At 44.1% G+C, this 16,389-nt stretch overlaps 1 protein-coding gene across 1 annotated transcript in view; it reads right to left on the bottom strand.

The window, feature by feature from the left end:
* Positions 1-15,284, bottom strand: part of JAZF1 (JAZF zinc finger 1) — a 181,496-nt gene extending 166,212 nt beyond the window's left edge. Inside the window, exon 1 of the mRNA XM_062495981.1 lies at positions 15,170-15,284. Within this exon, the coding sequence (XP_062351965.1) occupies positions 15,170-15,284 (115 nt within the window). The remainder of the gene's footprint in view (positions 1-15,169) is intronic.
* Positions 15,285-16,389: the final 1,105 nt, after the last annotated feature.

The raw sequence follows: 16,389 nt of genomic DNA on the forward strand, positions 1-16,389 counted from the left end.
ACCAGTAATGCTGGTTCACAGTTACATAGAGACAAAAATATGCAAATTCCACTTCTATGTGGCATTTAATAAACAGATTCATTTCCTCTGTGGTTTATATATAGACAGAAAAGTGTTGGTTACCTCTCACAGACAATACTTTATCTGTTCACTTACAATCAACTAATGCAGATGGAAATAGCAAATAAACATACAGGACTCCTAATCCTTGATCCAGCTCAAGTATTTTTAAAACTGGATGCACAGAAGCTATAGAAGTTGGAAACAACGCAGAAATCTCTATACAGTGATGAGGCACTGGTGACTTTTAGACCTCATTTTTGACAAGATTATTTCTTCATGAACACTGCATATATGATCAAAAGGGAAACTTAATACCAACACCTTGCATTCACAGCTAAATTTGGAGTGCAGTGCTGGTAACCCACACTGAAGAAACATGGAACAGTGTTTTCATTATCCTATAACCAGTTCAAAATAGCATCATTACGCTGGCAGCACAAGCGTAGATCACCAGGAAAACACTGTATTTATTTGAAAATCCTTACTCTGCATCAGAGGACCTCTGTATATGATGCTGCCTCAAAACTTGAACTGATAACAATCAGCCCCAATCATGTAAGCACACTCAGCATGAGACTTGCAGATCACAAAACATGTAGAAACTTGCTTCTCAGGAAATGTCCACAGCTGATTCTCAAATTCAAGACCAAATGTTAAGCACCAAAAAATAACACTGTACTGCTTATCAAACTCCATAAACTGGGACCATCAGTGTGGTTATCTGAGCACCTGAACACAATTGATGCACATGCACTTCACAGCATATCTCATCATTACTACATTTTTGTGGCAGGCAAACATACAGAGGCTTCTCTGCTCTCCTCCTCCTCCAAAAAAAAAAAAAAAAAAAAAAAAGAAAATCTGCTGAACTCTGCACCTGCCCAAGACAGCAGAAGTGTTATTCAAGCCATTCTCATAAGGTCACATCCTTACAACATAGCCTAAGCATCAGAAACAAAATTACATCTAGACAAATTCCTACTACATTAACAAGTCCAGCAAATCACTAGGAATGCATGCTCTTAAACACATTCTCCAGTGTAGAAACAGCTCTGTGCTCTCCTCTGTGCTATCCCAAGAAACAGCATCCAAGAAGGGAGGATGGAGATGCCTCCACTCAGATCTACCTCTTGCTATCACTTCTCTTTCCTCAGGCCACCAGGTGGGAAGAGCTGTCAGGCTTAGTTTAGTCTGCAAAAGTACTACATGTTAGCACCACGGATCCATTTTGTTTTACTGTGACAATTATAAAAAGCACACAGGACCAAAATACAACACCACAACAGAACACCAGTTTTCAGAAGGTGAAGAGGTCAGCATTTCCTAAATATCAACTCCCCCTATGAAAGTACTTACAAATGATTATGCAAAACCAGGCTACATGCTGTCATCCCCCAAATCACTGGTTTTCCCTTTCTAAGTAAAGAAAACTGTGTATCTACAGAGGCATAGGAGTGTTACAAACCAAGCAATATAACAGTTGTGTTTTGCTTAGGGATGGACAGTCCTGCAATCATCTACACAACCAGAGGCACCAAACCATGCTGGTGTCTCAGCATCATCTGGTCTCTTTTGCCCATATGATGTCTCACCATGAGGTATCACAAGGGCAAGCTGTGTTTCATGGAACTTGCAAGGATATATGCTCAAGTAGAAGTATGTTCTGCCCATGTAAACTCGTATTGCTTAGGACATGATTACTCAGTAGCTCTTTTGTTTGTAGGAATCCTTTTCCTAATCCTACCACACAATCATGACACAATACCAACTAGTAGAGAGCAACGAGACAGGAGCACTGTGAGATTTCAGCTTTATCTTCCTAGCAATCAACAACATATGTTCCTCCACTTCACTGCAAGGACACAGAGAAAACAGTTCCTCTGCCACGCTCTAAGTCACTTTGGGGCTAAAAATACATAACACAGAACAGCTCAATGTGTTTTCAAATGGGGGCTGTCTCAGACTCCTGTGAAATGAAAGTGTCTTGGAAAGGAATCCAAATCAGATTTGTATCTACCCAAATTCAAGTGTGAAACCTTCTGGTAATGGTCTTAATGCTTATATTCTGCTCTTCATAAAATGTCAGGAAAAAAAAAAAAAACAAACCACAGACCAGACTCAAAACAATAAATTTGCTTTCTTGAGTGCTTATTACCAGCCCTGCCTACTGGACTCTGAAAACTGCCATCATGCAAGATGTTTGATACCTTAGCACCAGAAGTTCAAAGGAGGGAAGCTTCAATGGAGCCACAGTGAGGAAATCAGAGTAAGTCCACATAAACAGACTGCCTCCCAAACAAGCTGTCATTAACAAGTCTGTTCTACTAAGCTACCTACCCACAACAAGGTAGAAAGCAATCAAAGGGTACCCAGAAAGGAAGACCTTTATGATCTTGACAAGAAAGGAGGGAAATTCAAAAGAGGGACTGAGGTATCTTGAAAAGGCAGCTACAATAACCCATAGAATTGATCTGATATCAGGATGCATTTAGTAATATAAACAAAAAAGGTTTTTGGGATAAATTGGATAAGGACTTGGTAGGCAATGAACTAAGGATACTTAAAACATCCATTAAGAGCTCCAAATCTCATCAAGTACATGCCTCAAGCAGACTGCCTGAGCAAACCCAAGCATTCAACCTCAAAGTGAGTCAGGAGCAAGAGAGTGGCCCGTATGCTTGTTCCAGAATTAGACATGTGTCAGCCTAGCAAGAAAAAACAGGGTTTCTTTTCAGGCAGGTAACTGTCCATCTTATGAGATTCAAAAGCCCCAACCAAGACCTCATTTTAGAAAACAGACTCCTTTGTTTTTCACAAACTCCTTTTCTCCCTTGCTTCACTTTCAGATTTTTTCATCTTCTTGCTATACTCTGCTTCTTCATTTTCTTAGAAAGGCACCTTCTGTATTTATATGGTTAATACAGAGGCCTGAACAATACAAGTACGGTATATCCTATCATGCCTATGTTTAGTGTCCTGTTCCTAAGCTACACCTGCTCTACAGAGACCAAAAATAAATAAATTAGAACAATCAGCATTCACAAAAAAAGAAGGCTTTGAGACTTTACAGGATGAAGCGGTTCAGTGGTTCCTGGACAGAAAAGCAGCAGCCATGAGAAAGGCTCCCATCAACCACTCACCTGTGGAGCAACAGGAGAAAAGAACAGAATGAACAATCAGGAGGTGAGCAGCAGGTCAGCATAGACACCGGATGGAGATTTTTAAACTTTGTTTTTTTAAAGCAGTAAGAGAACAGTAGGCAATTTATGATTTCCCTACAAAGCCTAAATCAGGCACCCACCAATTCTACCACAGAATGCACGTGTAACACCTCTCCAGGTGGATACATTCTGTGCAAAGGGTAAACCACTTTGGGGCACCAAGCACCACAATCTGAGGTCTGTATGTACATGCAGCAGAATGCTCTGCTGCACATAACTCCTTATCAAAAGCTAAACACTGCTGGAGCAGAGTTCCCTCCATGCAAATATGGGATTTATGATCCCTTTCCTTAAACCACCAGACAGGGCTTGACAGGTAAGCAGAAGTGTCAGGTGATGAGAGGGGTTGAATAGTAGTATAGAACAAAAGAAAGATGTAAAGGTCCAACTTTGCTCCATAGGTTGACACAGGCAAGAAAAAAAATTAATTCAAATCCCAGGTTTGTATGATGTTTCCTCAATCATGAAAGGATGAACAATCCCTCAAAACTGTCTTTCCCCAAAGTACAGATACTGGAAGATTTGGGTTCTTAATTCCTACCTCTGCAATTTACTATCTTGTACCGATTTCCCAAAATGGAACTAATACGCGGGCTCTTCCCAACCTCCTCTCTTCAGCTCTCTCTTCTTCTCCTAACTACTTGCAGCTCTGCAGGCTTCTGAAAGAAACATGAACCTGGTCTTCAATTACAACAAATACTTTTAAATTACATGCAGAAAGATCAGCATGAATTACTGTCCCTAATTATCAATATAGCAAGTCTAATGGTATACAATGAGTGCATAATAAATTTTAAATTATTACACCACGCAAGCTGACAATACTTTCTAGAAAGCTGTATACTCAATTCTGTGTCATGGTTCTAGTCACACAACACCATAGAGATTATGAGCAAATACTAACAGGCTTTCCATATGTATGCACACCTGCTACTACAGAACAAGCAATTGCAAAACTGTGTGTTTGTGCTCAATCTTGAATTCATGAGGTATTAAGTGTTTTTAGCAGCCACTTACACCATTGCAGGCAGAACTCCAATCCTTTCTATTATTAAGGGGTTGTGCTTTGTGGGGCAGAGCAAAGGGATTTAGTTTCCAAATGCAGATATTATGGCTCCCATATAGGTAGGGTCAGAGAAAAGGCATTCCCTCACTTCAGGAATGTTTGGTGGTAGTACGAAATCCTGTGGCAGGAATTCTGTTCCTGCCATTAGCAGGAACAGAAAGGTTCACTACTGTACACCTACTACATTTCTGAGGTCAGAGGGATCAAGTAGAAGTAGGGTGACAGTGTTACAGGAACTACATTTCCTACTTAAAAAAGAAACAAAGGAAGAAGTCAGGTCACCACTGAGAGAAAAAACACAGCTATCAGTTAAATCAGTGTATCTCCAGAATATTGATTAAGTTTATAAATGCATATCATTTTTATTATATTTGTTTCAATATTTGAAATACACTTGAGGCCACATATACAATTCAGATATGGAACCTCTTGCCCATCTCTTTCACAATTATTTCTAACTCAGAGTTATGAAAATTGTTGCAGAAGTAAAACTTTTTGGGTAAAGGCTGCTCAAAGACAACTTTTTTTTTTTTAGATTTTATTAAAATCCAACCACTTAATATTAAAATACAAGAGTGCAACCAAAAATATCCACAGAAGGTAATAGCAACAAATATCTTTTCTCCATCCTGTGCATTCAATTATTGTTACATACCTGAACAAGCACTTGGTATTTACCCTGGCTCTGGAAGCAGGTTGAGCAAACCACAAAAACTCCCTGGCATATAACTACATGCCAGCTCAGAGTATCCAACACAGACTTTATCTCCCCACTCAATCTGGTCTAAAGAGAGCCCTCTGTAACTGCCCCATGGTAACTGTCAGCAAAGATCAAGTATTTGCTTTGTTCTGATGGCAGGCTCTTCACAATTATCTCCCCCCACAAAAAAAAAGAAAAAAAAAACACCGAAAAAAACTGCCAGGAAGAAAGGGCTTATTCTGGATACATGAAATGAGAACACTAGGCACAGGTAGCTCAGTCTCTAGACAGCCCTCCTAAGTCAGAGACCAAAGTCTGGAAGCCCTACCAAGCATGGCTGCTGAAGATAAAGCATGAGGATTGATACAGCTACAGTGTCAGCATTTCTCATCTATCTATTGACAGTATTTAGTCAATTTATGAGATTTTCTAAGGTAAAAACAAAACGCAGTTATTACCAGTGCCACGACTTTGTGCAAAGAGTCCTACAGCACAACTAGAAAGCCTCTCTCAAATACTGCAAGTGCTCACAGTGAGCCCAGGAAAATTAAGACTCCCTAGAGAAGTGCTGTGAAATCAAAGTATATACAAAAACTTCTATGTAACATTACCTTCCCACCTGTCTCACTCACCACACCACTACTTTGCTTCATGGAGTGCTGAACACTTATAACTACAGTAAGGACCACAGTTTTCCTAGTTCCTTCCTGGAAGGATCTGCAACCACAAATTTTATTTTAAACACATTAAATCTTTCCTTTGTCCTCCAAATATCAAAGTAGTTTCAAGCAATTATTGGTGAATTTGTTACTGTCAGCTGCCTGGTCCATGCTGCCACATCCATGGCACTCTGCATTTGATGAATAAGCCTCAGCCTGGGCACAGAGAGCAACATACTTCTGAGCCTTTCTGAGCCTCCCTTTCTGTGCTGCCACTGCTGTGGAAATCTTTTACTCCCCTTCCACAAATCCGTCTTCTTCATATTAACATACCTATTAAGTGAGCAGGAAGCTCTTGCAATATGGCCTGAACAAATTTACTGGAAAAAGCAGTTATTTGGGGCTTTCATTAGAGTTTTTTTAACACATCTTTCTCCATAATCTACTCTATGCAGAAGCAAAAAAAAAAAAAAAAAAAAAAAAGGTTCAGACAATCAAAACCTGATTCCTCAGGAGAAAGGCTCTGCAGATACCCCCAGAGCTTAACAGGATAAACAGAAAAGCTCTCCAGTCCCAAACTGAAATACAGAGGAGTATGTGCACAGTTCACTGTTATTTTCTGCATCAAAACTGAGATCTTAACAACTCTCACATCACCAAGTTAACCCAGTATAACCATAAGGCAGCAGACTCTCCTCAAACCAACAAGTTACAGAAGCTGTAACACTTCTCCAACATATTGCTACAAAAACACCTCAACTTCAAGGGTTTCCCTAAAAGTTAATCAGATTTACTTGTATCAATGTCAGTTCTTTGATCTGAAGAAAAAGAAAGCGAGGGTAGACTTCAGTAAACTGGTATGCAGCTTTCACCGGCCAGCAGGCAAACACCTCAAGTCTACGTGAAGCCTTTAAATAAATTTTGAGGTCACTTCCACAGCACTGATACATACACTCTGATGAACATACACAGCAGGATTGCATCACAATGAATGACTGAAATAATTAGTGTAATTTTCAACACTGAATGCCCCAAGAGGCTGAGTTAACATTCATGTATCTCATAGCAGTGAAACTGGATCTCTTGCATCTTAAATGTACCATCTTCCTGCTTCTGGGTTATGACTTCTAGTGGGATAATTCCCAGAAACTAATATAGAGACTACATTACACACTGCTGGAGCAACAGGTGATACTCCTTTCCATTTCATACTGGAGTATTTAGAGGTTCAAATTTTATTCACGGAGTATTAACTATCTGTCAAAATATGATGGGAAAAATTAATTTCCATAAGGAACATTTATAGCTTATTCAAGCTTCACAAAGCACTTGGGGCAGGTATCTCAGAAGTGTCCAAATATTCTCTAAAATTATAAAAGGATTTTATTGGACCAGTTTCAGCAGTGCCAGTATTTCAAAATGAAAGTGCTCCGCTTCTTGCAAAAAGAAAAAAAAATAAGAAAAAAAAATAAGATGGCCTTTATTAGCACACAGTGAAATCTTTGTCAAAATCAGAAGAAATGTTTCAAAATTCATCCACGATCAAGTTCTAATCTCTTTGTCCATAAAGAACTGATCAACTTTGCTTCAAAATACCATTCAATTTTTCCCTTAAGCTGGTAAATTTCTTCTTCTATGTCTACTCCACCCTTTGTAACACAAAACAGAACATTAAAAAGATATGACTAATACCTGTATTTAAGTTAGTTCATGAATTTAATGAATTACAGTGTCTGAAATGAAACTGCACAGTAGTAATATACTCCATCCTGTGCACTTATGAGACACAACAAGTGCAGTATCATCAGCATCTCTGGTGAAATACTCCATTGCCCTTGTTTATCACAGCACAAAGTTAAGAAGGAGCCTTGTAAGAATTCTGGGGACACAAATATTAACAGCCAAGAAAACATCATTAAACCATAAACTGTAACATTTCTTCTTTTCTACAGTTCTGATATTGGTCCATCAACTTGTAACTAAAGTGCAATAAACTGTAGGTACTTTCCCAAAGCATTTCTAAAAGTCTCAAGATAGAATTAGACATACTAACACGAATTGGTTGTTTAATTGTTAATGTGAAGCTATTCACTGAGATAGTCCTTTAAAACCAAATATTCTTTATTATTAAACACAGCTGATTTATCAAACCAATTCTCTAATTGTCACCACTTCAAATTAACACTAAAATCTTTGTCTCTGCCTTTCTCAAAGTGTATAGAGTAGCTATTTTCTTAGATGGTTATCATCCAAATTATTAATAACTGGTGCTTACTAGAGATAAATAAAATTCATTCTCAGTGAAAAACAGCTTATTCAAGAAAAATAATTGCAAATAAAGAAAAAAAAAGCACATTCAGGAGCAACATAAAATGTACACTGCAAGCAGCAGGCCTATAGTGCTTCCTTCTTCTGCATTAAAGTATTCTGCAACTTGACACAAAATATTTCTGATTACTTGTTTGCACTTGCATTATATTCTAGAAGAGGAAGAAATGGTAGCTAAATTGTCTCAAATTAAACAGATGTTTCTTCATCTTCTGGCATCACCCCTTCCTCAAATTATCTTTTACAACACAATTATTATATTTTCTTATACAATTTCGTATTCCTTGAGAAATGATGAAGTGAAAAAAGATAATTTAACTGGCAGCCACCTGATTATTTTACAGTTCTCATAAGAATTAGAGATTAGCTGTGAAAACATCCATTTCACCACAAAGGTAAACATGCCCTATACAAGTGAAGTGTAATGCCACTGCAACAAGTTACCTGATGTTTCTTCAGGTTTTCATTTTCCAGCTCTTTTGTAGATCTGCTGGCATACAAGAGGAACAATCCCTACCAGTCGTATGGATACAGCACTGCAATGGGCCTCACCCAAAGCCACTCCAGCAAGTAGATGAAAAAGGAAAGATCCATATCAGCTTTATGTGAGACCTTCAATCTTAAAAATGAAAAATCAGTTTGCAACATGTTCACAGGTGTTTGCTTTCAGTCCTTCCTTCCCAGAAAATATATGACTCAGGCTTCACATCATTAAACACTTTTTATCTTATTCTCCATATACTTGGTAAATTCAGAGAAATAATTTTGTGTCACAGAAGTATGAAAAATTATGTTTTAGTCTAAGTTTAATGATAATTCCATTTTCTTCCATACGATTAATGTATTCTAGAATTTGTAACAAGAGTCACATTTACAATTCATCACAATTTATATTCAAACCCAAAGAGCAAAAGAAGCTATACTTGTAAACGCAAAGTTATCCAAAAACCTGTTCTGCTCAACACTGCATGTGGGGGGGAAAGTGCTGATTAGATCTTTTAGTAAAAAAAAAAATTTCATTTGACAGAAATGCCTTCCTGAGACAGAAGGGCCCTCACCATACCAATTTGCAAAGCAAATAACCAACATCCTTGGAAAAGTGATCCTTTGCTGTGAAATGCATTTTAAATAAAAAATAAAAACTACAGTTGCAGAAGTACTGGGCAGAGGATGAACTTTAGTGAAATGTAGCTGTAGATGTGGGAAGTTGCTTTTCCTGAACAATAATTAGTACTCCTGCTGAGGTAAACACACCTAATTGTTTGTTTATTTTGCAAGGACACACATTCATGCACATTACTGGGTCTGTCCTCTATTTCCAGACGCTGATGAGAGCACTCCATGTACTTAGCTGCCACATCACTCCTGGTGTAAAAAGCCTCAGGTTAAGATCTACCACCTTTTCAAAACAGCCGGAGTCAACTCCAAATGTTAAATTACACATTGAGTAAATGCTAAGAGAAAGTTACATGATGGCAGCCACTTAAATGATGTTCACACTCTTGTGAAGAGCTCAGCTTTAAGTGAACACAATCTGTTATGCAGACTTAGATTTTCCAGGTCTTCCATAGATGCTGCTGCTGCGTAGCCCCTCATCCTCATCTTTAGCAACATTCAACAATTGGATCTTCTTATGCTTGTTTTATGCATCATGTGGTCAGCTCCAGTATAGAAGCTGTCACCTCTGTCAGACTGCACTTCATTTAAGATGCTGCTGGAAGTCTGGGGAACACAGCAGTGAGGAGCAAAGCCCACATTTTAGCAGTACCAAATGACATCTTAGCAAGTGCTCGCAGCCAGCTCATCATTCAACACCTCTAACTATCAAAGTGAGGACACCACACCATTATTAGCATCTCTGAGAAAATATTGAAAGGGACAACTTTAAGAAAGGTACATGCATTCAGCCAATGGCTTACTCAACTACTTGAGCTCTTTGCTGGGGAATCTGGCTCCTTGACTGCATAATATTAAGAACTGAAGTCACTAGAAGGCAGCAGATGTCAAAGCTACCACCAGACGTGGAAATTCATAAGCCTCTTTCTCCCTCCATATGACCTTTCCAGATGGGTAGTATTTTATATGCAAGAGTTTGGTCTGTCTTCTGCAATTATTCTTTTATGAAGAAAGTTTTATTTTTCCTGCTAATACTACCACTTACAAAAGCAACTGCCTCTGCTCCCACAGCAAGTACTGTTCTGTTGCAGGACTCATTCTAGTATTTGGGAATCAGAAAAGCCTGATGAAAAGCTCCCAGTTCCAACAGCACTTCAGAAACACTCCACTGAAAGCTATCCAGCACTGAGACTTCTTGCAGAGCTATAATGAAATATTCAGCTACAGTTGATTATCTTTTTTTTGTGTGCAATTACTGTATAAGCAGATGGTCTTTTTTTCCCCCTTCAAATTCTAGTAGTTTCAGTTAAATACAATTACCAAATTCTACTTCCAAGTAAGAGTGTCTCCAGATTTATGTTTTGTATCTCTTCCTATCCGCTCTTTCACCTCTTCTAGCCCACCACCACATGGACACTCATTTAATTCACATGTATTTCCTCCACACTCGATGAGCCTCAGGAAAAGCAGGATTGCTTATATCAGCCAAAGAGCTACAGAGGTGCATACACCCTGTCAGCACTTACCATGAACCAAGTAACCACACAGTGTCTCATACAAACAGCAACCTCACCCAATTTTAAAGTGTCTTACTGTAAATACCAAGCAAAAATTAAAATAAATAAATGTTGTTAAGACCTGGTGAAGAGATTCAGTTTGAATATTGGTCCTTCACATCAGGGCATTAGAGTAAGCTTCATCCTAGCAACTAAGGAGCTACCTGAATCACCACTCTAAAGGATGTGGTTCAACTGCAAGTACATTGAGGGGGAAGCTAGTTGAGGGAAAAGGAAGAAAAGCAAAAAAAAAAATATAAATAAATAAATAAATAAAAATAAAAAAAATAAAAGAAACCTCACCAAAGGTGTAACCCTCTGGACTTCTTGGACTTCTATGAGCAGCACAAAATGCCCCAGAAGATTTAAACATATTTTCAGAAACAGTTGTGCTGGTCCAAACATCATGGCTGAAGACACTATGGGACTGCAGAAATGCAATAAAGTTTGCCACAGCTGAATACTTGGCAGTTCAAAATTGGTGGGTTTGAGGGTCTTTTTCCTCCTCTCTTAACATTACTAAAGGGAATTGAGTCCATTCCATTTGACAGTCTGAAACTGGCTAATTGTAGTAAATTTGGCCTTTTGCTCATGGACTAGAGATGTCAGAAAAGTCAACTGAACTACCTGCAAGGACGGGGTCAGAGCAGACAAAACCAAGAGAGGCGAAGACAGCCTAGCAAGGCTGGCCAAATGCCCCCCTTCTCAGCACACTTGCAGAAAAGGTAACAGCACTTCAGGTTGCTTGGACAACGTGCTTGTAGAAAAAGCTGACAGAGGAGTATTTACAAATCAGCAGTTTCAAATCAACATCCATTTCCAGCTGTGAGCCACAGCAAATGTGAATACACTGTTCAGTAGTATTGCTACAGACTGCAGAACATAGTCTCATTGCAGAGGACACCAGTAGGGCCTGGCCTGCTTTATGAAAGACCCCAGAGCAGTGCTTCCGAGTGAGCCCAATTCTTCACGGGTCTTTGATCTATAAATGCAAAACCCAAAAAGCAGCTGATGTGCACCCAGCACCACCTCGGGGTTGAATACTTCATCCAGTGGCCACAGCTCTCCCAGATTATATGCACTGACACTTTTTCAAGTAACTGGTAAGCTCTTACTTGGTCACTAAGATGTAGGTAGAAAAAAAAACCCAAATCATACCACTGTAGGCTGAATTACAACATGATCATTCATTAGTATTGAAAGCAAAGAAAGCAACTGTAGAATCGCTCAAGAATGCCTCCAGAATGCCACAACACCATTTCACTAAATCACAGAATAAGTAAGGTTGGAAGGGACCACAGTAGGTCAGCTGATTCAACCTCCCTGGCTTATGCATGGTTATCCTAGAGCACATGGCACAGGACTGCATCCAGGTGGTTCTTGAGCATCTCCAGTGAGGGAGATTCCACAATCACTATGGGCAACTTGTACCAGTGAGTAGCCACCCACATGACAGAGAAGTACTTCCTCATGGTCAGGTGAAAATTCCTGTGCATCACTTTCTTCCCATTGCCTCTTTTCTCCTGTTTCCTTATGCTGAGTTTTATTTTCCAAAGGCTGACCAAAAAAAAAAAAAAAAAAAAAAAAAAAAAATCACTTGATTAAGGTTTGCTCCCACTTTCCACATACACAGTACAGCTCTGAGCAACAACCACATTCCTACCAACACTCCACTGATGATGTGAACAATTAATCCATCCCATGAAATGTGGCAGAGCAGCAGCACTGCAGCAGCCAGACCACCTAAAGCCTGTGCCATATACACTTCCCCACACACAGCTGTGTGCAGCATCAAGTTTGTTATCTGTGCTGCAACCCTGTCTGCCCAGCAATCACCCACTTCAGTTTAAACTAATAATGGAATATAACTCAATCAAGTTTTCTTTATTCCGGCAGCACACGCTCAATGTCCAAAGCAATCTATTTTTACATGGTGTGCTACTCTTCACTCTGTATGCCAAAAAATACAGTCAATTTCTATAGCAACACATTTCAGCATACATTTCTAGGCCTGTATGATGGCAAAAGCTGGACACTGTTTGCATCATCTTACTGAGAAAGTAATTCCAACATAAGATCCTATTCAGACGTTTAGTCCTTTATTTCCCGGTAGCTTTCAGAAAGGTTAATCACCTTTCGTCTGAGTGTTTAGCTGGCAAGTTTTCATAGATTATCATCCTTCAGGCTGTGGCAGGAGTTCCTTGCACACACCAAACCATAGAGTTGAGCCTTCATGTAAGAACTGGGAACCATACGCAGTGTCACTGGTTCAGCTCCCTGCTGATTTTCCCAGTGTCTCACACAGGTAACATAATATTGCCACATGTATTCACATTCATTGCCACTTGTATTCACAAGCAGGCCTAGTTCAACCTGCTGTCACGCAGAGGCGAGACACAAAAAATTAAGCACGAGCAACCTTATGTCATACTCCAGCAGTTTGGACTCAAATCAGCTGCTTGTGTGTGACACTACGTGCAGAGCCTCAGACGTGTGTCCTGGAAGTCTTGGCAAATGACATGCTGTATTAAATGTGTGCGTGCTCAACCCACTGTGCTTTAACTTTGAGAAAAGAAAAAAGTAATGAATAGTGGCTAGAGAATTAAAAATATAATTATTTTTAAAATTACAGAGTTTCAGCATAAAGTTGTCTTCTCTGTGAAGAAGTCTCAGAACTGCTTACTGGGACTCAAACAGCAATGCACAGATCATGTGGGCAGGACTATATCTTCTCTGACACCCTTTGGGCTGTGGCACCTAAGGGCTGATAATTCACTCAAGGGACACGTAAGACAACTTATGAACTTTCATTTTGGAGAACTATTTCCTGTAAGCTTTTCTGGTATAATGTGATGCACGGTGTAGGAAAAGCTAAGAATCTGAGATTAAAAAAAACCCAACAATATCACAATGCTGTGCCTGCACTATGTCGAGTCATAAACTACAGAGTTCTGCGGTATGTGGTTTTGTTACCTCATGCTAGGCATCGTGATAATTACGAGAACCACACCTTTCATCTTGCTGACCTATAACGCTACACTAATGTAACGTTACACTCACAACTTAAGCTTCAGTGATTTTTTTCAGGCATTCAGGCAGGCTTATTAAAACTTCAATAAACTGAAATGCACGCTAGCTTCATCGCTTTGCAGCAGCACTGTTTCTTCAGACTTCTAGCGAAACACTTAGTCCCTAGGTACTTAAAACTTCTGATTTTTTTCCCCCCTAGTTTTAAAACTTGGTCTGCTTCAAAGAAGTAGCTCGTTTTTTAATAGCTTAAGCGCTATATTTTATTAGCAAAAAGAGAAAGCCGGGAAGATGCAGACGGCAAGCAAGCAGCGCAGCAGCCAAGGGAGCACACCTGCCGAGGCGGGAAGGTGCGGGGAGGCGGCAGTGCCGTGCCCGGCTGCGGACGAGACGCTTTGGCCGGCAGACCCTGAGCTCCGGCAGCACGCCCGAGGCCCGGCCGGGTACGGGCAGGCCGGTCCCGCCGGAGGGGGGGAGAGGGAAAGTTGGCGCCCGCGGCCGGCCGGGAGCCGCACCGCCCCCTCCTCCCCTGGGCGCCGCCCGCGCCGCCGAGGGGCGGCCCCGGCGCCCCTGCGCACGCTCCCGCCCGCCGCCCATGAGGCGCCCGCGCCGGGAAGGCACTGACGAGTCATCGCCCCGCCGCGTCCCCGCCCCCGCGGCCCTGGCGGGACGGGCGGCGGAGGGGAGCGGGGGGGCGGCGGCGGAGGGGGGAACCCGCAGGTGATGCTCCGGCGCGGCCAGGCCTGGGCTCCGCGGCTCAGGGTGGCCGCCTTCTTCTCCCGCCCGCCCGGCCCCGGGGGCTGCGCCGGCCCCTCCGCCGGGCGCTCCCTCCACGCCCACCGCTCCGCCGGCCCCGGGCTCCTGCACGCCGGTGCCTCCGGCGAGAGGCGCCTCCCGCGCTGCGGCGGCCGGAGCGCGACCCGTGCTCCCCGCCACACCTAGCAACAGCGCTGACAGGACGCAGTGGCGGCGGCGGGAGGAGGAGGAGGAGGAGGAGGAAGCGGAATGGCTGCCGCGGCGGCGGCTCCCTCCCTCCCCGGAGCCCTGACAGCCAGCGCCGGGGCGGAAGCAGCAGGCGGCGTGCTGTGCCCGTCCTCCTCCCTCCTCCACCGCCGCCTCCTCCTCCGGGCTCCTGCGCTCCCTTCTGCCAATGCAAACTAACTCCCCCTCGCCAGGGCCGGCTGGCTGCACGCCTCCCCCGCACCCACCCATGCCGCCGCGCCGCACGCCGCCGCCTCCCCGAAGAGCGCTCCACGTCGCCCGCAGGACCCGCTCCTGCCACTCCACGCCCGCCGACCCTCCTCCCCCGGCGGCCGCCGCGCCCCGGCTCCCGCTGCACCTTGTGCCCCCCACCCCGCCCCGCGCCGCCGCCGCCGCACACGCGGCCCCCGCCCGCCCTGCCCTGCCCCGGCCGCGGCCCCGCGGGCACTCACCGATGTGGTTGTCCTCGATGTGCTCGATGAGCTCTGCCAGGGTTGGGAAGTGGAGCCCGCAGCCCCCGAACCTGCAGGCGTTGGAGAAGAAGGAGGCGGCGGCGATGCCTGTCATGGTGTTACATCGAGATCCCCCTGCGGTGCCTGCTCTGCCAGGGCCGGCGGCGGCAGGGCGGAGAGAGGCGTGGGCAGGGGGGGAACGGGACGGAGAGAGAGAGAGATGGGGAGCGAGAGAGAGGGTGGGGGTGGGGAGGAGGAGGAGGAGAAGGTGGTGGCGGCGGCGGCGGCAGCAGCAGCGTCGGGAGCGGCGGAGGGGAGGGACGGGCTGGGTGGGGGGAGATGAGGCAGCCGCAGCTGGGAGGAGGGACCAGCGCGGCTCTGTAACAGCTGTGCTGCCCCGGCGGCGGCCGCCGGCGGCGGGAGGAGCAGGGCACCCGCGCCGCCCTCCGCCGCCGGGGGACTGACACCGCGCCGCCTCGTCCGGCCCCGCGCGGGGCAGCGGGGATAACTTTCCCCCTCAGCCTCTCGGAGGCAGCGGAGGGCTGGGGTCTGCTCCCGCGGCCGGCGGGGCGAGGGGAGATGCTTCGGGGTAGTTGCTGGGGTCGGGAAGGTGGCGCCTGCCCCAGGGGGCTCACCCAGCCGCCGGGAGCTGGCTCCTAACGCGGCCGTCACCTCCACCCTCCCGGGGCGGGGAGCAACCAACCCTTGCCGAGGTCCCTAAACTGAGGGGCGGTCGCTCCTTCCGCAATGGGGGCCGAGGCCACCGAGCGCAACCTTCACCTGCTCGGCGACGAGCCGCAGGCCCCGGGCACCTGCTCGGGGGGCCGGGGTTCCCCCGCCGCCGGGTGGGCTACGGTCCCCTTCCCGATAAACTGCCGGTCGCAGGTCCCCGTGCCAGATCCTTCCCGTCTTCGCCTCCCGCTGAGCCGGGTCAGGGGTGTGAGACTGCGGCCCTGGGGAGAAAAGTTACACGGGAGTCGCACACACGCACATCGCTCCCAAATCCTATTTTGACTTTGTCTCCAGAAAGCTATTCAGCGGAGAGGCTGACTGATTAATTGATTTTAATGAAGGTCTCCCTAGGCTCAAATTCACAGACAGCTTTATTTAAAATTAAAAGAAAAAATGCCAGATCGCTTGTCAGGAAGGCTCTCCTTTTCCCCTCCCCCCCCCTTACATATTAATATTTTTTTCTATAGTTACAAGATTCTACAATATTG

Source organism: Cinclus cinclus, chromosome 1 (genome assembly GCF_963662255.1).
Source record: "Cinclus cinclus chromosome 1, bCinCin1.1, whole genome shotgun sequence".
Taxonomy (NCBI): Eukaryota; Metazoa; Chordata; class Aves; order Passeriformes; family Cinclidae; genus Cinclus; species Cinclus cinclus.